Source organism: Trachinotus anak, unplaced genomic scaffold, assembly GCF_046630095.1.
Source record: "Trachinotus anak isolate AG129_WGS33_773 ecotype Australia unplaced genomic scaffold, CSIRO_AGI_Tana_v1 ptg000023l, whole genome shotgun sequence".
NCBI lineage: Eukaryota > Metazoa > Chordata > Actinopteri > Carangiformes > Carangidae > Trachinotus > Trachinotus anak.
The window spans coordinates 10,535,208-10,563,196 of NW_027273874.1; the positions used below are offsets into that span (position 1 = coordinate 10,535,208).

Below are 27,989 nucleotides of genomic sequence, written 5' to 3' on the forward strand. Positions count from 1 at the left end.
AACATTCTCTGTGGCTTGAGTTGGAGCAAACACGCTGATAAAAACCACGTTTATCTCCTCAAACACTGCAGTGAGTTTTAAAAGAGGACCAGCGATCACTTCCTCCACATGAGCAGTGAGAGGAGTAAAACCCTGAGAGACAGAGTCCCACTCCTGCCCTGAGGAGACCTGGCCCTGAGCCTCAGTCTGCAGCCTTGTCCTCATGCGTCTCCTGAACAAGAGTCACTCAGACTAAAAACACAGGCTCTCTTTAACATTTCTCCTCCCTCCATGTTTGAAGTGCCCACTTTAAAGGACACATTTAAAAAGGAGGAAACCCATAAAAAGCAGAGTGAGGTTAAGATCAGCAGCTTCACCATCAGCTTCTTTAACCTGTGAATCTCCGGATCAGAGAGAACTGATCTGTCTCAGCTCTCAGTCACAAACTGCTTCAGATCAGGAGAGAAATCCTCCACCTCCTCCACCCTGTTCCCCTGAGAGTCAGTCAGGAACTTTCTGACTCTTTGAAAACAGCAGACACTTCCAGCAGCCTGTCCACTGTCCTCCACCTCCTCCCTGCTGTCTGAATCCACGTCCTCCTGTCCCCCACACTGGGACAGAGGACAACTTTGACTGTCTTTTAGAGACTTCTTTGCCTTTCTCTTTCTTGTGTTTTTCCTTTTGATTGAGGATTTTAAGAATTCCTCATCCATTTCCACGTCATCTTCCTCATCCTCCTCCTCCTCTGGGACAAACTTTGTCCCCCTGGTAGCAGTCTGTCCCCCTGTCCTCTGTCTGTCTGCTCTTCCTCCTGAGACACATTCTCATCAACATTCATCTCTTTTTTATTACCAGTGTTTTGTCTTTTCACTACTGAGTCAGTCCTTCTCAGACCCGGCTACTTCCTCCGACGGCTCCACCAAGGAAGCTGCCGGCAGGGTATCGGCCCCTGAGCTCCAGGCTTTCCCCCACACTCTCCGGGCACAATCACATCTTTTCCACATCTGAAACATTTCATAATCTCTGATGTGACCTGAACGATGAAATCAAACCAGTACTTGTGTCTGGAGGAGAGGACGTGTTCCAGACGTGTTCCAGATGTGCAGACTCACAGCTGAGCAGGATGAGTCTGAGCGGAGAGACGAGCTGCTCATGTCGGCTCAGCTCCCTCTCCAGAGACTGATTCTTCTGGCGGGAATAACAAGCAGCAGCCCTGACACCCCCCCCCCCCCCCCCCCCCCCCCCCCACTCCACTGCAGCCCTGGTAAAGATGGCCGCTCTTTATCTCTCCACTCTCCCAGTATGAGCCTGTCACACTTCAACAGCCGACCTCTGCAGAAGAAGCTGGTTCATATGAAGCTTGGAGCTGGATTTCATTTTGACCTGGTATGAAAACGGTCCTGTCCTCAGGATCCCTGGTTCCAGTCCCACCTGGAAGCTGGAGACGTCTCATCTGATTGTTCTCTCACCTTCTTCTCCACCTTCAAGAGAAACTGAGTCGCAGCATCTGTGTCTTTAATGGTGGAGATTCTTCTGATTAAAGCACCTTTAGCTTTTCATGTACGAGGTTTCCTAAACCTTCCTGTTCTCCCAGCTCCTATTATTATCATTATTATTGTTATTATCATGATTATTATTATTATCTGTCCCATTGATCTTTCTATCCTCCATCTCCTCCTTCTCTGACTCTTCAGACCAGTTTCTTTGTGTAGCTGTTGTGTAGCTGTGTCCTGTTGATGTGTTTTCCCTCCTCCTACCACTGATCCTCCACTGGCTCCAGAGGTCAGAGGTCACAGCAGGGGGCTGACGGTGGGTGGAGCTCTGCTGCATCTCTGTCAGCTGAAGGATGGGTGGTGCAGCTCCAGTCTCCTCCCACCACTGAACTGAACCTGTTGAACTGTTTCAGGTTGTTTCAGTTTGTGAAGCAGCTCAGTGAGATCAACACCACAGATGTGGGCGTAAACATTCATCAATACAATAATCAATACATTAATCAATATATTAATAAATACATTAATAAATATATTAATAAAAAACATTAATGAATATATTAATCAATACAGACGTGTGTCTCTGACTGGAGCTTGCACCACCTGGATCCTGCCCCGTTCTACATCTGTTCAGTGAAGATGTGAAAACAAAATGGCGGCTCCTGCTCTAAGGTTAGTCCCCCGTCCTCCCCCCTCCTCCCCCAGTCTCCCTCATTGTCTGCTGAGCCGTGCGTCTCCTGGAGGAGGAGAACGTCCATGTTCTTAGTTCTGCTCAGCTCAGTTCACACTGCTGCCCCCCCCCCCCCCTCCCTCCAGTGATGTCTAAAGTTCCTTCTCTCAAAACCTCCATGAAGAGCAGTGAGAGGAGAGAGAGGACAGTGAACCTCCACCAGGAAGAAAACACCACCCTCAGTGCGCCACCCATTTCTGTTTATTAACTTCATACATTTAGAGGTCCAGGTCCAGGTCCTGTGGTCGGTCTCTGGGTCTGGAATCACTCACCACTGTGGTCCAGTATATAGAGAGCTCACCGCTCTGCAGTGCTGTCTGAATGTACAGAGAGAATTATTAGGGGGAAGAGGGAGGAGGGAACAAGTGAGTGATTCAGACACTGAGTCACTTCCTTGTTCTTCAGTGACTCAGACTCTGAGGTCTCTGTTGTCATGGAAACCTGAACACAGGTCAAACCAGTCTGCAGTCAGTGAGTTGAACTGGGACAGTCTGAGGTCCAGTTCCTGTCCAGCACCTGACCAGTCTGACCACATGATGCCTTCAGGTGTCTCTGTTAAAGCAGAACTTCATTCAGCGCCTGAACGCAGCGTCTGTGGAAAGTCCCCACTGTTTACTTTCACTTCAACATCAGCAGCCAATCAGAAACAGAGCTGCTGATGAGTCATCAGTTACCAGGAGAAGCAGCTGTTTAACAAACAGAGAGGAGCAAACAGTTCAGATCCTTCTGTCAGCTACTGTAGACCACCTACTACACCCTAATACACCACCTGCTACACCCTAATACATCTACTACACCCTAATAAACCACCTACTACACCCTAATACACCACCTGCTACACCACCTACTACACCCTAATGCACCACCTACTACACCCTACTACACCACCTACTACACCCTAATACACCACCTACTACACTCTAATACATCTACTACACCTTAATACACCACCTACTACACCCTAATACACCACCTGCTACACCCTAATGCACCACCTACTACACCCTAATGCACCACCTAATACACCACCAACTACACCCTAATACACCACCTACTACACTCTAATACACCACCTACTGCACCCTAATACAATTCAATTCAATTCAATTCAATTTTATCTGTATAGCGCCAAATCATAATCTACATTATCTCAAGGCTCTTTACAGGGTCAGGTCAAGACCTTACTTTGTTACAGAATAAACCCAACAGGTCCCACAAAGAGCAGCGCTTGGTGACAGGGGGGAGGAAAAACTCCCTTTTAACAGGAAGAAACCTCCAACAGAACCGGGCTCAGGGTGGGGGGGTCTGCCTCCACCGGTTGGGTTTAGGAGAAGATAGAAAGAGAGGGAGGGGGAGGAGAGGGGAGAGAAGAGAGAGAGAGAGAGAGACCAGGAACAGCTGTGTAGGTAATGGTGTTATCAATAATAGTGACAGGTAACAGTGGTTAATAGTAATGATGAGTAGTGGTGGATCTGGATCCTGCTGCTCCAGAGGCAGAGAGACCTGCAGAATGAGAGAGGGGGGGGGAGAGAGAGAGAGAGAGAGAGAGAGAGAGATATACCTGCAGAATGAGGACAGAGAGAGGGAGAGAGGAGAAGCACAAACTACGGGAGAGAAAAAGAAACAAAGTTAATGGCATGAAGTCATTGAGAGAGAGTGGGGGAGAGAGACAGAAATAGGGAGAGAGCGCCCAGTGAATCATGGAATCCCCCAGCAGTCTAGCTCTATAGCAGCATAGCTAAGGGATGGGTCAGGACATACCCGAGCCAGCCCTAACTATAAGCTTTACTAAACAAGACAGTTTTAAGCCTGATCTTAAAGGTAGAGAGGGGGTCTGCCTCCCGAACCCACACTGGGAGCTGGTTCCACAGGAGAGGAGCCTGATAGCTGAAGGCTCTGCCCCCCATTCTGCTCTTACAAACTCTGGGAACCACAAGTTGACCTGCATTTAGAGAGCGAAGTGTCCTATTGGGAAAATAGGGAACTATAAGCTCTCCAAGGTACGATGGTGCCTGACCATTAATGGCTTTGTAGGTGAGGAGGAGGATTTTAAATTCGATTCTGGATTTTACAGGGAGCCAATGCGGAGAGGCTAACACAGGAGAGACGTGATCTCGTTTCCTCGTTCCTGTCAGTACTCGTGCTGCCGCATTCTGGATCAATTGGAGGCTTTTTACTGAATTTTTGGGACATCCTGACAATAAAGAGTTACAGTAGTCTAGTCTTGAGGTAACAAATGCATGAACTAGTTTTTCAGCATCCTTTAGACATAGAATGGGTCTGATTTTAGCAATATTGTGCAGGTGGAAGAAGGCTGTCCTAGAGACTTGCTTTATATGTGAAGTAAAGGACAAGTCCTGGTCAAAAATGACACCAAGGTTTCTGACTGTAGCACTGGAGGCCAAGGTGATGTCATCCAGAGTCAGTATATTATCACATAGTGTATCTCTGATGTGTTTTGGGCCAATTACAATAACTTCAGTTTTGTCTGAATTTAAGAGTAAGAAATTACTGGTCATCCAGATTTTTATGTCCTTAAGACACACCTGAAGCTCGGCTACCTGGTTAGTCTCACCTGGCTTCATGGATAAGTACAGCTGGGTGTCATCTGCGTAACAATGGAAATTCATCTGGTGCCTCCTAATAATGTTTCCTAGAGGAAGCATATATAGACTGAAGAGTATTGGTCCTAGCACAGAACCTTGTGGAACTCCATGACTGACTTTAGTTATGATAGAGGAGTCATTATTAACATGAACAAACTGGAGTCTATCTGACAGATATGACTTAAACCAGCTTAGTGCGGTTCCTTTGATGCCGACCATATGCTCTAGTCTCTGTAATAAAATCTTATGATCGATGGTGTCAAATGCAGCACTAAGATCTAGCAGGACAAGTACAGAGACAAGTCCATTGTCTGAAGCTATGAGGAGATCATTGGTAACCTTAACCAGAGCTGTTTCTGTGCTATGATGGACTCTAAAACCTGACTGAAAATCTTCAAACAAACCATTCCTGTGCAAGTAATCACATAACTGGTTTGCAACGACCTTCTCAAGGATTTTGGAAATAAAGGAGAGGTTGGATATGGGTCTATAATTGGCTAAAACATCTGGATCAAGAGTAGGCTTTTTAAGTTGAGGTTTAATTACTGCAACTTTAAAAGCCTGCGGTACATAACCAGTTGATAAAGATAAGTTCATCAGACTTGATATAGAGGTGTTGATTAAAGGAAAAACCTCTTTGAACAACCTTGTTGAAACAGGGTCTAGAAGACAAGTCGATGGTTTAGATGACGAAACTGTTGAAACGAGCTCAGGGAGATGTACAGGAGAGAAACAGTCAAAATATAAGCCAGTTACAGTGGACTCTGAGGCTGCTGAACTGGACAGTACATCTGAGCCAGCTGTGGGGAGGAGATGGTGAATTTTTTCTCTAACAGAGACAATTTTATCTGTAAAGAAGCTCATGAAGTCATTACAGCTGAGGGCTAAAGGAATAGATGGATCAACAGAGCTGTGGCTGTCTGTCAGCCTGGCTACAGTGCTGAACAGAAACCTGGGATTGTTCTTGTTTTCTTCTATCAATGATGAATAATAGGATGTTCTGGCTTTACGGAGGCTTTTTTTATACGCCAATAGGCTGTCTTTCCAAGCCTTTAGAGATTCTTCCAGGTTAGTAGAACGCCACTTCCTTTCTAGCTTCCTTGAATTTTGCTTTAAAGCTCGTGTTTCTGAGTTGTACCATGGAGCTAGCCTTCTCTGACTCACTACCTTCTTCCTCAGAGGGGCCACAGTATCTAGAGTTGCACGCAGTGAGGCTACAGTACTGTCAACAAGATCATCAACCTGTGTGGATGTGAAGTTAAGAGAGCTGTTCCCTACTGCATTGATACATGGCAGTGGGCTCAGTACTGATGGGATCCTTTCTTTAAATTTGCTAACGGTATTGTCAGACAGACACCTGCTGTAATAGATTTTTTCCCCAGATGCTGTGTAGTCCATGACTGAAAACTCAAATGTTAACAGAGAATGGTCAGATAAAAGAGGGTTTCTGGGAGAAACTGTTAGGTATTCAATGTCAATCCCATAAGTCAGAACCAGATCAAGGGTCTGGTTAAAAGAGTGAGTGGGTTCATTAACATGCTGAGAGAAGCCAATTGAGTCTAATAATGAATTGAATGCAATACTCAGACTGTCACTATCAACATCTACATGAATGTTAAAATCACCCACCATGATAACTTTATCTGTGCTGAGAACTAACTCAGATAAAAACTCTGAGAACTCAGATAAGAACTCAGAGTAAGGGGCAGGTGGATGATATACAGTAACTAGTAGGACTGGTTTTTGTGTCTTCCGGTTTGGGTGAGACAGACTAAGAATAAGGCTCAAATGAATTATGATTAACCTTATGCTTGGGATTCATTAATAAATTGGAGTGATAAATGGCTGCCACCCCTCCTCCTCGGCCTGTGCTTCGAGGGATATGAATGTTAACATGAGTGGGGGGTGTTGATTCATTCAGACTAACATATTTATCCTGCTGCAGCCAGGTTTCAGTCAGACAGAGCAGATCAATGTGATGATCAGTTATCAGATCACTGACTAGTAGAGATTTAGATGAGAGTGATCTGATATTCAATAATCCACATTTAATTTTCCTGTTATTTGGTTTTGGAATAACAGTTGTGTTAATTTTTATTAGGTTTTCATGTCTAACTCCTCCTCTGTTCACTTTTGATTTATTATATTTAAATGTAGGTGGTCGGGGGACAGACACAGTTTTTAGGGGGTGAATGGCAGCGACTGCTCTAAGAGGCGCAGAGAAGAGTGTAAGACTGCGACTCTGCCTCCTGGTCTCAGCTCTGGTTTGTCATGGCTTTGGCTTTCTAATAAACTCAGTGAGGTTTCTAGATAACCTCACCTGTCACCACAACTCACCTGTTTACATTTTATTAAGGACTAAAGCTGTGGAGAATTGGGGGCGTGGCCTCTTTGAGTGACAGGTGGGTGAAGGTATTTTTGCCACAAACCTACACAGGCTCCACCTCTTTGAGTTTCAGAAACCTGTGGTGACCTCAGAGGCTCCGCCCATCTTTATTGACAGTGTGTGATGTCACTCAGCACCTCTACCTGTACATGTGAAGAGCTCTCAGCTACAGTTTTATATAAAGTGTAAAATCATGTTTCTCTGACTTGTTCAGATTGAACCTTTGATCGTTTCTTCTTCATGGATCAAACATAAAAACATCAATAAAACTGAAAAGCCTCATTTCATCCTCATCAACAGACATGTTTATCCTTCTGCTTCAGAGTCCACTATCACAGATTTATTCCCTCCTCCCTGAGGAGTTGACTCAGCCCTGATGACTGTCCTGGAGATGCTGGACCACTACATGGTGTCTGGCTGTAGGAGCGTTGAGATGATCTCCTGAGGGTCGAGCTCTGTCCTCCTGCTCCCCTCTTCTCCAGGTGACAGCAGGGACGTCTCCCTCGGGCTGCTGGTCTGAACTCCGCCCCCTTTCCTGACAAACTGAGCTGCTGAGTTGATGCTGGGTCGGCCTTACTCACCGCCGACCTGCGTGCCTTCAGAATCTCAGCCAGTTTGTGCAGGACCAGGACCAGGACCAGGACCAGGACGTGGGACCTTCAGTACCAGCCCTGCATCAGTGCTGCTCGCTGCAGACAGGACGTGCTGTGACCAGCAGGTCTCCTCTGAGCCGCACCACAGGTGCAGGTTTTGGGGGCTGGGAGGTGTCGTACCTGGACCTGATGAGGAAGCTCAACCTGGTCTGAGGACTTTCACACATCTGTGACGGTTCTGTTGACCACTGCCTCCTGATCCGTCTCTCTCCCTCGTTGTTGTTGGTTCACGGCTCAGATTTTACACAAAACAGCTGTTAGAGCTAACAGATCCTCAACAAACCAGGAGGAGGAGGAGGAGGAGGAAGAGGAGGAGGAGGAAGAGGAGTCATGTGACCTGCCTCAGCCTCAGCAGCTGTTTCACCTGTGATCAGCTGTTTCTACTTTGTTTGTTCAGTCACCTGAACGCAGCGTCTCTGGAAACTCCCCACTCCAACGACAACACTTCCTGTTTCCTCAGCGGCCAATCAGAGAGGGAGCTGCTGATGTGTCATCAGTCACTAAGGGCAGCTTATTGTTGCTGAGCAGCAGCAGAGAGGAGGAGCTCAGGCTCCCTCTGCTGGATCATAACTGTCACACCTGCTCAGGTGATCTCAGCACAGCTGGAGGAACCACTCCACTACTGGCATCAATCATCAATCAATCAATATTCGTAATAATTAACATCACTGAAGCTTTCATGTGTTCATCAGCTGATTAATGACTTCATGAACAGTAATGTGACATCATCATTTATCTGACCAATGAGAAGCTGTAGAGTCATTTACACTGGTTGTGTCTGTTCACTGACACAGAAACAGCCAATCAGAACGCACGCTGCTGATGACTCATCAGTTACCAGGAAGACAGAGTTAGATCAACAGAGAGAGAAGAAGGAGCATCATCATCATCATCATCATCTCGACTAAACGTATCAGAATCATCAAACTTTGTCTTTGTGTTCGTTGTCCGGGGAAACGACTGTGATGATGTAACGACTTCCTGTTCTCCAGCTGCAGGTAACCAATCAGCAGATGTTTAAACACCATCAGATCTGTGAACGCTGGTGTTGTCCCCATGACAACAGAGAGCTGAAGTTGGACTCCACCTGGACCTCACCTGGTCCTGGTCCTGCTCTCAGATCTCAGATCAGTCAGGTGACCTGACCTCAGCGTGAACCAGACCACCTCCAAATGTGGACTGACCTGCTCACACTCTGCTGCATCTACACCTGTACTGACTGTGACTGTGATCCAGGTGCAGGTCACATGACCCCGTCAGGTGTAACAGTCAGGGTTGACGTGCAGACAGGCGAGCCGCAGAGGAGTCGTCGTCCTGGTCATGAAGTCTCTGTCTCCTCGACTGAACCTCCTCATCTCTGAAATACACACAGACATCAGAATCAACTCAGACTCCGGCTGGACTCCGGCTCAGTGACAGGTCCTGATCCAGGAGAAACTTCCAGAGTCAGTCAGTGATCATCAAACAGTGACTTCACCTGCAGCAGCTTCTAAAGCATGCTGGGTAATGTGTGTGTGTGTGTGTGTGTGTGTGTGTGTGTGTATACACCTGCAGTGTTTGTGTGTGATGAACTGGTCCTGGTCCAGGTGTGTGTAGGAGGGGAAATCTGATTGGAGGAATCTCTCTGTTACCATGGTGAACTGATGGACACACACCAGACAACCTGCAGTCTGTGACCTTTGACCTCTGAGTGTGAGTGTGTGAGTTGTACCAATCCAGGCAGTGTTGAAGGCTGCCCTCTGACCTCCCTCCTCTTCCTCACTGGTTTCCGTGACGACGCAGGCGACAGCTGCCGTACCGTCTCTGAGCTGCAGGGCGTGTTTGTGTTCAGACGTTGGAGAGGGAAGCTCCAACACCCCCACCAGCAGCAGGGGGCGCTGGCTGTGGGAGCAGAGGGGGGAGATGAAGTGGTGAACCAGTCTCATCGACCCAGTTTAACCAGTATATGAACTGGTTTCACCAGCTCAGCGTGTGTTGTCAGTGACTGTGTTGTAGTGGACCAGGTTATGTTCAGGTGTTCCTGATATTCTGAGCCCTCAGTGACAGTCAGCTCTGTCACCTGTACACACAGGTGAGGCTGGACAGGTGTTCCTGATAAAATGAGCAGACATGAATAACTTTACTGGTCTCAGTTCACCTGAAGGACTCTCCAGTCTGGGGGTCAGAGGTCAGAGTCCTGCAGGACCAGGCCAGAGCCGTGTTGATGTCAGACCGGGTCAGACCGGATCCACCAGGAGGCAGCAGAGACCTCAGAGCAGAGGTGGGACCAAGTCATTGTTCTGCAAGTATCAAGTAAGTCTCAAGTCTTTGCCCTCAAGTCCCGAGTCAAGTCTCAAGTCAAGTTCGAAGTCCTACAGTTTGAGTTTCGAGTCCTTTCGAGTCGTTTTAACAACAGAGTAATAATATTTACACAGATCATGTATGCTTTTAAAATCTGTATTTATTTATCAAAACTTTTTTTTGCAAGAACATTCTTCCACTTGAAGAAAAAAACAAGTGCAAATGTATATAAAATGCTGACATTGTATTTCGAAAGCATATTGTTGCACTATAACTAGTTTCACAGCAGTTTCTGTCCTGTCTTGTCTCATCTCATATTTTGTGTGTGTGTGCGAGTGTGTACGTGTGTGTGAGAGAGAGAAGGGGGGGGGGATAACATACATAAACATAACAATGAACAGGCTTGTGCTTTATTATGTCAGGGCCCTATGCTGCATTGCATTTGCAAAAGATCAAATTGGCCAAAAGTCTGCCAATCATTTCATTTGTGCACGATGGGGACGTAGTATGATGCCACCATAGCTGAAAACTCGCTCCACTGGAGCACTGGAGGCAGGCACTGCCAAGACTCTGATGGCCACTTGGAAGAGGGAAAGAAGAGTCTTCATGTTCAATGCCCAGAACAAAAGTGTGCTCTGTCCTTCGGCTATGTCAAGGTAGTGACTTAGCTGTCGTGGTCCCAACATCCTTCTTCTGCCTCTTACCGTATGCAGCAAACAGCCCTTCTCCTTCTCTATGGTCCTCTTGCTCTTCTTCATCAACGAGAGGCACAGGTTGCTCAGTCTCTGCAGCATCTTGCAGGATCAATTCTGGCAAAACATGTAACAACAGCAGCAGAAACAAAAGAGCCCTCATTACCACTGGTGTCGGTGATACAGTATTAGACTGAAAAACTTAATTATTGTTGCAGTCAATTAGATTATGAGGAAAAAAGTTACATTAAAGTCAATAATATTTACCTTTAACTCATTGTACCACCTCTGCCTTGATGTCACGATTGACCAGCACATGGGGCTCCACCCACAGCAGAGAAAAGGCAGGATGCAAGGCAGCTGCTTTGAGGTAAGCTAGGTCTGAAAAGGGGGCAGTGATCCCATCGTGTGTCCTCGCCATTTTCACGTTGATGAAGATCCCAGGAAATCTTTTTAGCAGGGATGCCTGGAGACTTCTGACCAGGCTGCTCAGGAAACGGACTTCAGGCTTACGCTTCTCAAGGTGGTGACTGAGGGACAAGATGGATGGAACAACAGCACTGATTGTGACGACCTTCTCCCCCTGTGTCAAATCTGTTGCTTCTCCAAACAGCTTCAAGATGTCCACCAACTCCTTTAACAGATTCCACTCCCGTGGTGTGAATGACAATTCCTTATGCCCAGCCTTTTCTAGAACAGCACAGAGCTTTAGATGATCACACTGGAGAACTGCCTTCACTTGCCTCAGTGTCGAGTTCCATCTTGTGATGACTGCAGCAGGGATGCCTTTCTGTTCCCCAAATTCAGTATCAAACACATCTTTGAATGTTGTGCCTATGTGCAGCAGTGAGCCAAGTTTCAATAACTTTGAAAGAGAAGGAGATATCACTTTTGTTTCTTTCAAACCGTCTCCCACCACCAGTTGAAGAGTGTGCGCAAAACACTGCAAGCGCTGTTTCTTTGCCATAGCAGCATCTACAGTTTGCTGATCTTCCAGGGTTAAGTCACACCAGAGCTCAGGGTCATCAAGATAATCTCCGCCATCATCATCCTCTTGTTCACTGGGGAAGCACACAGTAAATGCTTTTCGCATGTTAGCAGCATTGTCACTAATAATGAAGCCCAATTTATTTTTGATGTTGTATTCATCACATATTGCCTCAAATTGGTCACAGATTCTTTCAGCTGTGTGTGAGCCTTTGAAGCGACTGCAGGCCAAGAGATTGGTCTTTAGCTGTATCCTCTCTGCCTCTTTCTCCATCCAGTGCACAGTGATACCAAGGAATCCCCTCATCTTTCGGTCAGACCAAATGTCCACAGTGACTGAAACATGGTCAGTGTTGCTCAATTGAGTTTTTAATTTTGAACGTCTCTCTTCAGAAGGGTTCTCTGTTTTTGATGTCAAAGTTCTACACTGGGCTGTACTTACTGTCAATTACTGTCAGAAAGTGACGAAAACTCTTGTTTTCCACAATAGACAGGGGGAAGTTGCAATCGATAATCAAGTCGGACAGTATTGCATTGGTGATAGCTTTCTGCTGTGGATGACTCATGCTGTAATGCCCAACACGACTGTCCAGGAACTGCGAGATTGAAGGCTGTTGTGGTTCAGTTATGATGCTTTTGTTCTTCTGGTATTCTTCAAATCTGTGAGAGGTAAGCATATTAAAAAGATGTAAGAAAATCTCTTATAGCCACACATGAACTGTATTTGAAACTACTCTTTATTACTCATGTTATTAATATCAATCGATTTGAACATTGTGCTAATATTAATTGTATTCTCAGTATGGAGAAGCAGACACTACCACCACGCCAGATTGATTTCTGTCATGGCTAAAAGCCTAATAAAATCAATATCAGTTTAAGTGTACGCTATATTAAGAATATTTTTACCGCTTTACCTTGCCATCAAACAGCCCTTTCCATCAGGTTGTTAATTCACTCTATCCAGCACAACAAACTCCATTGACAAAAACAGCTATTTTACCCCGCATCTCACAGAAGTTGCTGGTCTACTGCTGCCTCAATTAGTATGTTTAATTGTGTTACTTCATGTCTTCGGTGTTAGTTCGCGTTAGTTGTGATGTACCGACATTACACAAACGACACATGTTCTTAATATAAAATACATTTAAAGGTTGTTTACGTTTTGCTGCTGACCGCCGTCTAATGTGTGTGATAGCTACACTGACTAATACAACCCGCTTCAAAAATCTCGAACTATATCATTTTATAATAGTTTGAGTAAGGGAGTGAATCCCAATGATTACCGTGTTTGCAATGTAATGTAATGAGTTTACACTCTCACTGATTTAGCAATGCTGCTAGCAAAGTTACTTAGCCGAGAAGCTAGCGTTAGCTTTCATTCAGAGCTTACTGTTCTTTGTGCAACTTCAAATGTCGGACGAGTTGTTGCGTCTCCGTCTTTAATCTTCGTCCCACATGTTTTGCATACTGCAGTTCGTTTTTTATTGACCACCTCGTAGTTTTTATACCCGAACAAAACTATCTTTGGTATCATTTTTGCCAACTCGCGCCATTCATGCAATTCTTCTTCGTTGGTTGTCCTGCAATTTGTTTGGATGGGTGCTGTTGATCAAAACAACGTGGATCGAATTTGATTGGATGTTGTACCGACAGCGCGCACACACACGCACACACACAGAGGAGAGAGAGAGAGAGAGAGAGAGAGAGAGAGAGAGAGAGAGAGAGAGAGAGAGAGAGAGAGAGAGAGAGACCATGGATGTATTATCAGACCTGGATGACGGATCTAAAAATGGCGCCATTCAGTTCAATACAAGCTGCTCTTCTGGCGCATACGCCGAAAAAGTTTCTGGCTTCCGGGTTACTTCCGCGTTATGCGGCCCATAGAGACTGCGCAGTAGCGTCTCTCCATCCCGTGGTTTAAAGGCCCGGAGCTTTAAACACGGATTAAACAGCAACAACATTCAGTCTGAGCTTCAGAGCCTCAAGTCACATTAAAATCAACATTTTAAAAATCATAACCAGGCAAAAATATTACGTTTAAATTGTCTTTTAGGGAATTTTAAGATATGGATGCTGCATGTGACAGAAAACTACAACTCATCAGATAAAGTTGTTTACTTTCTGTCATTGAGCAGCAGATTTATACGGCATGTCTTCTTTAGTGAAGCTTCATGTCCCGTCACTGCTCTTTCTGTTTTTCACTGTTCTGTTTACAGATATTTGATCTGAAAATGAAAAATATATCAACATTATTTTTAATAAAGATTTAATTTAAATGAAGAATGAACATTTAGCTGCTGTACACTGAGCTCACTGAGGGAGTCAGAGGCGGTGGTGAGGACGGTTCCTCCCTCAGGGACAGAGAGGGGCCGCGGGCTGCAGCGGCTCAGGCCCCCGCTGCTGACCCGGAGGACGCTGCGTCCGGGCCGGACTCAGTTCTAGTTGAACCCGCTGACACAGTGAAGGTCCCTCATCTATAAATACTGAGGCGGTGGTTGTTGATGACAGGTGGTGACCTGCAGTCAGGAGGAGACACTGCTGCTCACACATCACAGAAACTATCACAGAAGCTCAGGGACTCGCATTAAACACCTGAAGAAACTGGAGGAAGTGATGAACAATCATGGCGGCGTCTGAACCCAGTGATGAGAACATGTCGATTAAAAACTACTTTCCTGAAAAAAGTGGAAAAGTGACGAATAAATGCGACAAAAATCACAAAATGAATGAACTTGGTTTGTGTAGAAGAAAACTCTCCTTTGTTGTTTATTCACTTTTCATTAACTTGTTCTCGTCCTGACGTCACTAGCAGTAACCTAGCAACCATGCTCGTTCCCGAGACACGGCGGGACCGCGGATAGAGTGCGCGTGCACAGTGGTGACGTCACTCAGAGAAAAAAGACTTTTCTGATCTTTGAAAAACTTTTACAGATTAAAACCTCGTGGATTAAACATGTAGAATAGAAAGACTGATGTGCGGCTGTGTGCACAGCTGGAGGTGTTAACAGTCTTACAGGCCTCTCTTTTACTGCCTGTGAATATTCTCATTTGTCCAGGTCATAGTAGCTCAAAGGAGTTTTAAATCGAAAGCAACTGGACTTGGTTATTTGTCTAGGAAGACGTTTCACCTCTCATCCAAGGGAGGGGCTTTCACAAGGCTGATGATGGTTCTCTTTGTGCTCCATGTGCCAGCGACAGTCGTTACAGTGACTGTCTTGGTGGAGAGTTGGTTTCCACTTCGTTAGAGCCCTGTTGTGTTATAACCACAGTCGTTGGAGTCACATGCCACTTGTGAACAGTTGTTTTTCTTAGAGGTTAAATTGTTGAATCTCCTGGGAAGGGATGAAAGGGCAGCATTGTAAATTGGAGATAGGTGGTGTCTGAGGCCTCCTTCCCTGTTGAGGGATGGTTTCTCTACTTTCACATAGATGGCTTCTTTCACTCCTCTTTAGAACCACCTGTCCTCTCTGTCCAGGATGTGAACCTTGCTGTCCTCAAAGGAGTGGGCTTTCTCCTTAAGATGTAAGTGGACAGCAGAGTCCAAGCCTGAGCAGTTAGCTCTCCTGTGTTGGGCCATGCGTTTATGCAGTGGTTGTTTTGTTTCTCCAATGTAAAGGTCTTTGCATTCCTCACTGCATTGCACTGCATACACCAGATTGCTTTTTCGGGTGTGTGGTGTTCTGTCCTTGGGGTGTACCAGTCTCTGTCTGAGTGTGTTGCTGGGTTTAAAATACACAGGGACACAGTGTTTGTTGAAGATCCTCCTGAGTTTTTCTGATATCCCAGACACATATGGGATGACTATGTTGTTTCTCTTGTTTGGTTTTTCTTTCTCAACCATTTTGCTACTTCTCTTTCTGGAAGCACAAGCAGTTTTCACAAAGGTCCAGTTGGGGTAACCACAAGTTGTGAGGGCGCCTCTCAGGTGCTTGTGTTCTACCCTTTGGGCCTGTGAGCTGGTGGGTGCGTTATCAGCTCTGTGTTGCAGGGTTCTGATAACACCAAGCTTGTGTTCCAGAGGGTGGTGTGAGTCGAAAAGTAGATATTGGTCTGTGTGTGTGGGTTTTCTGTATACCCCAATGTGGAGGCTCCTGTCCTTTTTCATGTGGACGTCACAATCTAAGAAGGGCAGACTATTGTCCTTGACATCCTCTCTGGTGAACTTGATGTTTTTATCCACTGAGTTAATGAGTTCAGTAAAAGCTTGCACCTCTTTGGTTTTGATTTTAACCCATGTGTCGTCCACATATCTGAACCAGTGGCTCGGTGTAATTCCTTCAGAGGAGTTCAGAGCCCTGTTCTCTACCTCCTCCATGTATAGATTTGCCACAATGGGGGATACTGGTGAACCCATGGCACAGCCATGTTTTTGTCTGTAAAATTTGCTGTTGAACTGGAAATATGTGGTGTTTAGGCATAAATCCAGAAGCTGGCAAATGTGTCTGGGTTTGAGATTTGTTCGGTTTTGCAGGGAGTTGTCCTGTGTGAGTCGTTCTCTTACTGAGGCTGAAGCCTCCACAGTTGGAATGCAGGTGAAAAGAGAAATCACATCATAGGAAACCATGGTTTCATCTGGCTCCATTTTTATGTTCTGGACTTTATTCACAAAGTCTATGGAGTTTTGGATGTGGTGTGGGGTGTTGCCCACCAAAGGTACCAGGATATTGGCTAGGTGTTTGGCTATGTTGTATGTGACCGAGTTTATGCTGCTGACAATGGGCCTGAGCCTCTCTTTTACTATTGCGGTCTATGGGAAAAATGCTTTTTGGGCCACAGGGGGATTTTTCGCTGCAATACCACGAGTGGCCACTGGAAACAATTGGCTGCAGGTCTGATAATATATCCATGAGAGAGACGCACACAAGTTTGTCCTACATACGTAACATACTTTTTAATCTTTGGGGAAAGTAGCGAGTCTTTTCAAGTCAAAATGCTCAAGTCCAAGTGAAGTCACAAGTTATTGATGTTCAAGTCCAAGTCGAGTTGTGAGTCTCTTTACGTTTTTGTCAAGTCGAGTCAAAAGTCATCAAATTCATGACTCGAGTCTGACTCGAGTCCAAGTCATGTGACTCGAGTCCACACCTCTGCCTCAGAGAGACTGAAGACCAGCAGCTGGACTGTAGAGACCACCTGAGCTCTGAGACACTGATGTACTGAGGGACAGCAGGTTCCACCCTGTACTGTGGGGACAGAGACACTGAGGGACACTGTGGAGACACCTGTCCTGTCCAGAACCTAAGTGAGAGGTGAAAGGTGCATCTACCTGAGTCAGAGGACAGGTGTGAGGCTCGTCCAACATCTCTGAGTAGATGTCTCTCCTTCCTCTTCCTCTTCTTCTCCACACAAACTCCATCAGCTTCCAGGACAACACACACACACACTGCTGCTCCACCACACTGGAAACTAGACTGGGGGGGGGGGGCAGAGAGAGAGAGAGAGATTTTTATTTTTAATAAATAACTTTATTATATCATACTAAACATCAGTAACACTCAAACACTTTCAAAACCAATAATTCATAACTCATAGCTGATTCTTCACTGAACAGTGCGTCACCAGGAGCCTCCTCCAGAATGAAGTGATCAATGTCCTTCATTTCCCTGTAAAAGGTAAAATCCAACATTATTCTGACCTTCACCGTCCTGGAAAACAGAATCCTGGCGTCTACATCTGCTGCCTCATCTGTTTTCTTTTTCCTGCTGATGTAGGCGGCCATCATGGTCTGTCCTAGCAGGAAGTTTATTATCTGACATTTGATTCTTGCAGATTTTCTAGATTTAAATCCAAGAATGTAAACTGTTTGAAGAAAACCTCCCTCAGTGTGAACGAGGAGCTGAGTGGACTGCAGTCAGAGAAACAGTGGAAAACACAGAAAGGACACCTGTGGTCTGTACCTGCACTGATCACAGACAGGAAGCCACTAACAGCTGCTGTCCCAGCAGCGCTCTCCACTGCAGGTCAGCTGCCTGTTTAGTCAGCGGCGGCGTGTACAGTCCTCTCCAGGCGGGTCTGACGTCAGCTGTCGGCCCGACATGACTGCACCAAGGTGAGTCAGTCCCACTGTGTAGTTCCTTCTGGTTTAGAACCTTCACCATCAGTCTGGACAGAACCTTCCCCTTCTCATTCAGGTCCACAGGAAAATCCTACAAGTAAGAACCAGCACAGCCATAAAAACTGAGCCGAACAGTCAGGCTGGGAAACGGGTCCTCTGAGCAGGGCTCAGCCGGTCCTCTGGAGTTCCTGTCCCACAGTCTGAGCTCGTGTCCCGTCACACAGTGTCTCCAGTGTCCCAGCAGCCTTACGAAGAAGGAACATGTGACTTATCACATGTGGTTTCACATGTGGAACATCCAGGAGCACATGTGGTTTTCAGACGTTTCACACTCCCTCCTCCAAAAACAATCAAGAACAACAGTGTGGCTCACTGATGACTTTTTAATAGTTTCTGAAAACACTCAGCTCTATGGCTCAGAGGAACACAATAAATCAGGCTGTGATGGACACACAGTCGTAAATACATTAAATGAACAGTAAAAACATCACAGTCTCTTTCATTTCAGTTCAAACTTGTTCAGTCACTTCTCTTCATGCCTGATGGGGGACAGAAAAGAAACCAATTTGGTTTTCATTGCATTACATTGCAACCACTTTTTAACAGTGAACACTTCAGTGGCTCTTCTCCCAATCACAGCATTTGTTTGTTGAAGGTTCTTCTGTAAGTTTTCTTTGCTGACACATGCAGTTTCTTGCAGGAAGCAACTGGCGTTGCCAGTCACAAAGAATTTCACTTATTGTTTCAACTACACAAGGTTATACTACAACCTGTTACCAGCACAACCTCTTCAGGGCAGCCTGGATGTTTCAGTGACTTGTTATCAGAAAGTGAAGACATCCACATCTGCAGACGGCTCTTGGTGAGTGAAGGAAAGAAGTTTGATGCTGGACTTAGAATGTTTCTTCTCGACTGGTCAGTAAAATCTGTTCTGAAACCAGCCTTAATCATACTTCACTGTATGTTAGGTAATAGCCTGTGCTGATCTACAGATATCCCCAATGTCTCACATCACATCATGTCTCACAAGCTTCTTGTCTGTGGACGCTCTTTGAAGTGTAACTTTGCACATCCCCTTTTCTGTCCTCTATAATTAAAGACAAACAATAACTGTTGAGCACGTTATGTTATAATGTAGTAAAATACAAACACTGTGGCTGAATTTCTTTGGCAGAGTCACTTTGCTGGCTGGAATATTAAATGACGGACAGATTCAGTCTTCTGTAGATAAATCCACACTGAGTGACTAATTATGATCCACTCTGGTCATCTGACCATTCCTACCCAGAGCTGCCACACTTCTGTCTCTTAGCGTTAATTAATTTTAGTTCATTTTGGACTTTTTATTAAACTAAAGTCTGCATCAGTTTAATCCAGCTGAGACTGACATGAGACACTGAACCAAGTAACAAGTATTGTGTCCATATCAAAGCCTGAAACATCTTCTGTCTCTGTGCCATAGAGCTCCACTGTTGTCTAAACCTGTTGGAGACAGGGACAAAGAGCAGTGCAGAGGGTTGGGAATGACAGAGTGGCTGAAGAGAAGGGCTGAGGAGGTCAGAGTGTGTCCGAGTGACCTGATGACAGTTCATTTGACTGAACTGTTACAACTTTCCTCACTGTTGTCCAGTGTGATTGATTCCTCAGCTGACTTTCACTTTTGGTACTAAAATATGATAATTACTATATCAGTTATCATGGGGGATGTTAATTTTAGAGTTGGTTGTTTGAACATTTTTTCTTATTGTCAAGTAAGAAGCAAATCTCAACTCATCAGTGAACGTATCCACTAACAAGCACTGTGTGTGTGTGTGTGTGTGTGTGTGTTACAGCTTGATGTCTCTCCTTCCTCTGAGCCCTAGAACTTCACTGTTTCCAGAAACTATTAAAAACTCAGTGAGCCTCACTGCTGCAGTGTTGACATGTTCCCTCATTGCCGTGATGCCAGGAACACCAGTGTTGACAGCTCTATCTGGCTACAGAGAGTTTGCGGGCTACTTGAATGTTGGATTTCTTTTCATGGTAAATTAATTTATGATTTTTTTGACAGAAGCAGCTGCTAAAGTGGTTTAAAAATTACATTTTCATGATTCAACCTAGACATAGTTCTTTCTATGTCTGTGTTTGTTGGGAGACGTGTGTTTTACACATAAAATAGGCAAAGCTCTAGGCCATGTGATGCAGCAGTGAGCAGTGTGTCTGCTCTCACCCATTAATACCGGTGTTGAAATAAAAATCCAGATGTTCCACAGCTGCCATGCTGGAAACACACTCCGTTGTTTATTTTGACTCAACATTTGCTTGAAACTACGGTGACCAGTGTTTGAGTATCGAGAGACGACCAACAAATGTTCACTTACTGCAGTGATGGGAACCACAGCTGCATATTTAACTAGACCAGAGGCGCTGCCCGCTGGGCTCGGGGTACGGCTGTGGTTAGGGCCAGGATCAGGGACGCTGGTGGTGCCAGTGGCATGGCCACATGTCTGAGCAGCACTCTGTTGGAGAGCCTCAAGTATGGTCTTTCTGATCAGCTCTGGAACCTGACAAGAGGACGCAAGGGAAAAAGAAACATGAGGTTTAAATATTTGCTTCAACAAGTAGATTTCTTAATGAATATCCCTGTATAACACCAGCTCTGTATTAGTTCTACAGCTGTGTTGTGACTTCCCAAGCCAAAGGCAGTATGATAAAAATTAAGGTTATGATAGAAATAAAAATAAATTCCTAATATTGACATAATAACAGATTTTTTAATAAAACTTAATCAATAAATTTCCATTGAAAACTTCTTTGTTTCACTGTTAAATAACACTAACATGGACAAAACAATGGCAAATACTTTTTTTAAATCACAGTTTCACAGCTCTCCTTTTTTTCTGATCCTGCTTCAACTACCACATTTATTTTGTACTTGTTGTAACTTGTTAACACTGTTGCTAACTCAACAAATCATGTTGTGGCTGCTTCAACAACAGCAACAGTTGGAAATACTGCAGTGTAGAAAACACTGAGGTAGTTAGATGAAGACCTGCAGGTGACCTTTCACCTTGCTGCCCTGACATGGAAACCACACTCGAGGCCCATTTGTGATCTAAACCAACAAACCCTGCTGAAGCTGTGAATTCAGTCTCCAGCTGCTCAACCCTGTTCTCCAGACTGGAAACCTTATCCTCGAGCCGCTTGATTCTCCTTTGGTCTTCTGAGGTGTCACCATCAAAATCCTCTTGATGAGATTTGTTCTGAAACAGATTATTCAAAATAAAAAATGAAATTGAAACTAATATGTTTGCTTCAGCTGTTCTGTTTGGTGCCTGTACAGACTTTACTGAGCAGATCCCTCAACCAAACATTACAACATCTTCAGCACATTTTTTGTTCTGCTTCATTTACAACCTGTTTCCCAACTTTTTGAAAGGTGTTGCTGGCATCAAATTGAGCTTTTTTATTTTTTATAAATCAATAAAATTTCTCAGTTTCAACATTTGATATGTTGTCCTTGTTAAATGTTGACTTATATATGAGTTTACATTATTTGCACATCATTCTGTTTTTATTTACATTTTACTCAGGGTCCTAACTTTTTTGAAAAGGGGGTGTTTTTGGGGCAGTGAGCTCACAGAGGCATTTCCTGTTTCAGTGCAATCTCAAGCCAACTTGGTCTGATCTGCAGACTTTCAACTGTGGTTGTACAGTGGTTGGCAAATTTGTCTAATATCTCTAATTGCTCTTTTCAGTGTTTATGTCTATAACATTATCAACAGAACATAATATTTCATGTGCTGCATGTACTTCACAATGGATGCATTTTAATGTAAAGACCGTTATTGTGAAACCACAAGTGTTAACAACTATACCTGCAGCTTGCCAGTGTAATCAAAGATTAGCTCAGTTGTTGTAAAAACCGTTGTTTTTACGGAAAAAAACTGGCAGCTGTGGTTTCCAGAATAATACTGTAAAAAAACAGCATAGTGTAAAACACATTACAGAACAACCTGTAAATTTTACAATTTAAAACTGTAATCCTTTACAAAATAAAATTCACATGCTAAACTTGTAAATTCAACATCCCTTTTCAGCCAAATTAGCATGACTATGCCTTAATTAAAGCCATTTTTCCCTGTAAATTTACACACAGTGCTTGCTTATTTTACGTCTAATACCATTAAATTTCACTGAAAAAAATCAGACACAAGGCATTATTAAACCGTAAAAGCCTCATTATAAGACAGTAATTTTACTGAATTTTTCCGCTTCTTTTAGTATAGGGTTGTTTCATGTTCAGGATTTTCATCTGTAATGTTTACCGTTTAAACTTAAAGAACTAGGCCACCTTAAGAAAACTGTGACTGGGACACAGATAAAAGGTTTCTTTTTTTCCCTATACATCAAAAGGTAAAAGAAGACATTTAACTGCACTTTCTTTTTATGTTTGACTTTGACCATAAATGTGAATAGAACTGTAACCTGTGGTATGCAGCAACTTTTAAAAAACAAATACAATACCAACTTCTCATTTCAAACCCCTATTCTATTATTTCAAAAAGGTATGCAATATACTTTTCAAAAACTTTTCAACAGTTGTGTGTTTTTTTTTTAAACTGTTCCTTTCCTTTTGGAAAAGTACTTGAATATAAAGAAATACATGTGCAACCAGACTGTCACAACTTCAAACAAATATTTTCATCTGTAACATAATAATGCAAGTAACTAAGCAACCACAAGAAACCTTCTTGTTCAAGGTGAGGACTCTGGGGTCCAAAAAAGGTATGTAAAATACTTTAACAGTTTGTGTGTTTTGTTTTTTTACAATTTTAAACTAAGGAATAAAGTATTTCCTTCTCTTGAAAAAAAAACACACATTTGGAGTGTGACATTACTGTCACAACATCAAATATTTACATCTGTAACATACAGTATATAATGCAAACTTAAGTAACTAAGCAACCATAAAAAACCTTCTTGGACACAGACAAATATATTAATGATAAAATACACAGACTTACAGACACACACACAGACAGACAAACTGAGACTCACAGACGCACACATAGATACCAACAGACTGACTCACAGATGCACTAAGACTCACAGACTCACATATGGACACTCACAAACAATCAAACTTAAAATTTCATCTGTAATGTTTACTGTTAATGTTTAAAGAACTAACCCACTCAAAGAAAAGCTTTATCTGTAACTGGACTCACCACAAAACATGGCTTACTCGAGTCCATATTCAGATGTCCCGCCACTCATGATCTGAAAGGTCTTGAATCAACGTGAGGACTCTGGGGTTCAAGTGCAGACGGGAGAAAAAATTGGCTTAACAATCCAAAATGACACACCTCTGCAGGAACTCTAGGGTGGATGCCAGCTCGGATGGATAATGGATGTTGAAGCTGTAATAGCTTCCAAACATCATACACAGTGACGACACGAAGGAGGGGATGTTCTCTTGAACAATGGTTCTGTCAACACTGAGCATAAACCGTGTGGAAGTAAAGCAGGACTGCCCTAAAAAAGAAGGAATCACACACAAATGTAAGTGAAAAATGGTTGTACTCCTGAAACTTTTCTGGGCACAGACAGTGAGACAACACACACACAGACTGACTCACAGACACACTAAGACTCAGACACACACACACACACACACACACAGACAGACAGACAGACAGACAGACAAACACAGGATTTATACAGTTTACAATAACAAAAACAAGCACCATGAATTCACCATGAACTTATCCAGACATAAAAAGAAACACAAATAACAAACAAAGAAACAAAACGTTAACTTACCGCACACAGTAATGGTAGGAGTCAAGGGAAGCTTGTCCATCTGGACTTCCCCTGCCAGACAGGTGTCCTCCACAGTATAAAGCATCATCTCATCCCTCTCGTCGAAATAGGCCAGAAGCAGCAGCAGCATTTCTTTAACGTCTTCGGAGCAGCCGCTCAGCTCAGCACCTCTCAACATTTTCACCCTCGTCACAGCCTGCAGGAACTTCTTGTTTTTGCTCATGCAAACTGTACTCATGTAGTTCAGGAGCCGTTTCCCCTTCAGATCGACATTCTGTATGAAAGTTTCTTTAAGTGCCATTCCTGTGAGCTCCTTGAAATGCACACCCATGCCAAGTTCACTGAACCAAGAGGGCCAGCCTTCCAGGAGGTCTTTTATATTTTTCCCCTGGTTTACTTGTTTACGCTGTGTGTAGAATGTCGACTTGATCTCCTCTGGATTTGCATTAGTTTGCTGGGACATCCACCTCAGTTTTTCTTTCTTATCTTGCTGGCTCTCCGGGGTCTCCCCAAGGGGCAGGAATTTTACATCCCACTTGATACACCCATAGGTGTCCTGGATCGCTGCCCTTTGCTCTGCAGAGACTTCATCTGTGTCAGAATCCTCTGTGCGACTCTTTCTTTTTCTTATTTTTGGTGTTGTAGATCTCTTAACATTTTCTATTCTATTTTGCAGTTGTTTCACAAGTGAGTGGTATCCTGAGCCTATAACATCTCCCTCCATAATGTCTTGCAAAGACTCTGGATACTTGGCCACCATTTTTTTGGCAACATCAGTTGAGGTCCCCTTACTCACTGAAGAACTTTTTCGCATCATATCACTCACAACAATGCGGACCATCTCACGTCTTAGACGAGGGCTCGGACGTTTTCCCCTCTCTAGTGTCTGAATTAGTTCTTCTGGAAACTTGCCCCATGGAACCTGGTACGTATCCACCCAGTCAGCACCAGGGCTTCGACTGCTGCTGGCAGATGCTGAAGATGAACTGCCCGGTGACATGGACTCCAGGGATGGTGGAGTCGCTGGTGATGGACAACTAGATGTGCTGCTACTTTCAGGAGTTTGGCCTGCAGAAAAAGAAACACAGACAGACAGACCCATTATGAGAATGTTTTTGTCTTTCTATGGGCATTTACTGCATCCTAATATGCTGGAATACTTACACTTCATCTTCCACACAGCAAGCACTTTTCTAGCCTGAATAGGCCTCAAAGCCGTTATCAAATCATTTTCCTCAAGAAACTGAAAATCATCACTTGTTTCGATGCCGAGGGACTGCAAGGTCTCCTCCAAAATATCTTTTGATACTTCAGCAAGGTCAGGCAAGACCTCGTTGATGGCACTGCGCAAAAACGTCGGCTCCAAATCTGTCATTTCTGATGAGATAAAAGAAAAATGAGAAAAATAGCATGCAATATTTAATATTATAAACCACTGCAACTTGGCACTGTCTTTTTTTGCAGAGTACAGATGATACTCAGAATGATAGTCAGCTTTATGTATATCCATCACAAAATACACCTCTGCATCATTTTTTATTAAAATAATGAGAAGCTCTCCAAACTCCATGGTCTCGTCATTTTTTGCCCCTTTTTTATATGCTGTTCCTTTGTACTGTATGTCTGTGGAAACACTAGTGTTGTTTTCTGAGATGCCAAACTCACTCACTGCTTGTTTAATTGTCTCGCTGTAAAGATTTGGGTAAAATGTACAGCTGTCTTTGACATGTAGAGGCTGACTGCTTCCAGACCCCTTTGAAACATAAGCCTGAAACATTTGATGTCTCTCAGACAAAGTAAGGCAGATGTTTTTAAAGTCTTTCAGATGCCTGGCACATCTCTTAAAATAGCTATGCTTACTTTCGAATCGCATTGTCCACAGTCGTATCAGGGGGCCAAACTTCAAAATTAGTGCTGGATAGTGACGCAAATAATGATGCTTTGGTATTAATTTACACTCTGGGAACAAACACTTCCTTGATTCCAAATATTCTTGGATTATAATGTCAAGATAGGCTACCTGGTACAGAGAAATCCTTTGTGCACAAACCAGATCAACAATACCTTTAGGTTGGAGAGTTAACTGCCACACCTCATCATCAGGACTTTGTACTTTGTCGCCAATTAAGACTGGCAGCAACCTCAAAAAGTTCCAGTTCTGGATTGCTTGGCCAGAAAGCTTGGGCCCCTCATTGACAGTACATGGCTTTGTCAGCATATCAGACCCTTTGTACTTGAACTGAGTGATTCGCCGATTTAGAAGTGTATATGTAAACCACTTCTTTTTTTTCAAGTACAGAGCTACATCATAGGATAACACTCCCTCAAATATGTCGTGACCCAAACAAGGTGGGAGACCAGGCTGGCAAACATGGAACGATTTCAAAGCACTGAACACAGAGTTTACCTTAATGCCTTTGACGATCTCCCCGTCTCCAGATGCAATATCACTGACAGCTGAGTTGTACGTTTCAGGGGTGCGCTGTGGACCACAGACATTTGGATCATTATTTTCAAACTCACTTCGTGTAATTTCGCAGTATCTACAAAAATACTTTGAGCGACTTAAGTTCTTTGAAAACCCCCCGATGCTATGTGACCCCAGGTTGTCACCTGCAATGCAATACAGTGCTCCTTTAATGGTTTTATTGCCCACAGATTCCATTCTCCTCCAAATCTTTTAAATCTTCTAACATCTCTGAGAAAAGCTTAGCACATCCAAACTGTTTTAGGTCCTTCTCTCCGCACAACAACACGAGGGACATGTGATCAGTATTTGACCACACATGAGTAGGCAAATTTGCCAAAGAAAGATAGACAGCTAGGACTTTCTGTTTTTTCTTAGCAGAGCCAAGGGGATTGGCGATTTCAAATGCATCCTGATACAAAATTAGCTTCAGGCAATCTGGATTTTCAATGAAGAACTTGTTTGACTTAAAGGTTTGCCTCATTTATGTCACTAAACTCCTGTGAGTCTGTTTCTTTACTCTGTTGTGATACTGAATTCTTCCACAACTCAGACTCTAATGAGGTGTTCAGTGTTTGCTTCACTGGAATGTAGTACGCACATCTTTGTGACATGTTCTCATCGATCCCTAATGTTACTTGTTTGGGCTCAATGTACTTAAACATATTTTTGAATGTCTGAGCTCTTGAATATGTTGTTCTGAGTGGCCCATGATGGCAGACAGAGAATAGATCTGATTCTCTAACACAATCACAGATTTTAGAGACGTCATCATCTGTTAGCCTCATGTCATCTTTTAAAAGTGAACGAAGTTTCCTTGAAGTGTAATCCTGTCCTAACTCCTGCAGATTCTGCATCTCTTCAACAATCGTCTGTATTGTTGAGCTGGGAGAAGGAGCTGTCCTTGCAATTTTAGAATAAACAAATATTCCTGAGGAAGGACTCACTGAAACTCTAGCTTCACTAGTTGATGGATCTGGTGAGATTTGAGAAGCATTCTCACATACAGCGCCGTGAGACTGAGGCACTGTTTCCCTACACATGTCATTCATGTTTTCCACAGAACATGCTCTGTGTTTGCAGCAGTGGAGGAAGATTTCTGAGTGAACACGTTTTTACAACCAGTTACAGGACACGATACAGCTTCAACCACACGCTCTTTCAACACTTCAGATCTGACAGCTGCTCCAGTGAGAGGCGGTCGGCACATGGTGTATGAACACAGCCTCTTAAAGTGAGCAGCGTTTCGCTCCAGAAACGGCTTGTAACCGTGTTACAGACTGAAAGGACATGTAAGCTAGCTTCTCACTAGCTACTCACTAGCTGCTCACTAGCTACTCACTAGCTGCTGCTCACTAGCTACTCACTAGCTACTCACTAGCTGCTGCTCACTAGCTGCTGCTCACTAGCTGCTCACTAGCTGCTCACTAGCTGCTCACTAGCTGCTGCTCACTAGCTACTCACTAGCTGCTGCTCACTAGCTGCTACTCACTAGCTACTCACTAGCTACTCACTAGCTACTCACTAGCTGCTCACTAGCTGCTGCTCACTAGCTGCTCACTAGCTGCTACTCACTAGCTGCTACTCACTAGCTACTCACTAGCTACTCACTAGCTGCTCACTAGCTGCTCTCATGGCTGCGGAAGACCCGACAAGTGGCTGAAGTCAAGTCTGCTGACCGCCCTTAGTCTCTGCTCCTGCTCCTTCACCCTGCTCCTGCTCCTTCACCCTGCTCCTGCTGCCGCTCCTCCTCCTCCCTGCTCCTCCTCTCCCCCGCTCCTCCTCCTCTCCCCAGCTCCTCTGCTCCTTGTCGTTCACTGTCTCTGCTCCTCTTCGCTGCTCCTCACGACTCCTCGCCT

At 44.2% G+C, this 27,989-nt stretch overlaps 1 protein-coding gene across 24 annotated transcripts; it reads right to left on the minus strand.

The window, feature by feature from the left end:
- Positions 1-1,258: 1,258 nt before the first annotated feature.
- LOC139606885 (uncharacterized) lies at positions 1,259-27,989 on the minus strand. 24 transcript variants are annotated; one of them, XM_071459301.1, is made up of 14 exons: positions 26,071-27,548; positions 24,828-25,040; positions 23,664-24,731; positions 23,207-23,375; positions 20,967-21,100; positions 20,219-20,401; positions 17,439-18,103; positions 17,070-17,214; positions 11,084-12,463; positions 10,829-10,933; positions 9,393-9,725; positions 9,029-9,201; positions 2,416-2,516; positions 1,259-1,876 (listed from the first exon to the last, which is right to left on the minus strand). In XM_071459301.1, exons 2-6 carry the CDS (start codon positions 25,036-25,038, stop codon positions 20,370-20,372), a joined length of 1,614 nt encoding a protein of 537 aa, XP_071315402.1. In that variant the 5' UTR covers positions 25,039-25,040; positions 26,071-27,548; the 3' UTR covers positions 1,259-1,876; positions 2,416-2,516; positions 9,029-9,201; positions 9,393-9,725; positions 10,829-10,933; positions 11,084-12,463; positions 17,070-17,214; positions 17,439-18,103; positions 20,219-20,369. The 24 variants fall into 24 exon arrangements, 21 of the variants coding, with proteins under 21 accessions (XP_071315402.1, XP_071315401.1, XP_071315397.1 ...); XM_071459296.1 differs by lacking the exons at positions 1,259-1,876; positions 2,416-2,516 and adding exons at positions 27,595-27,610; positions 27,767-27,806 and having other exon boundaries at positions 8,560-9,201; positions 26,071-26,145; XM_071459300.1 differs by lacking the exon at positions 1,259-1,876 and having other exon boundaries at positions 2,267-2,516.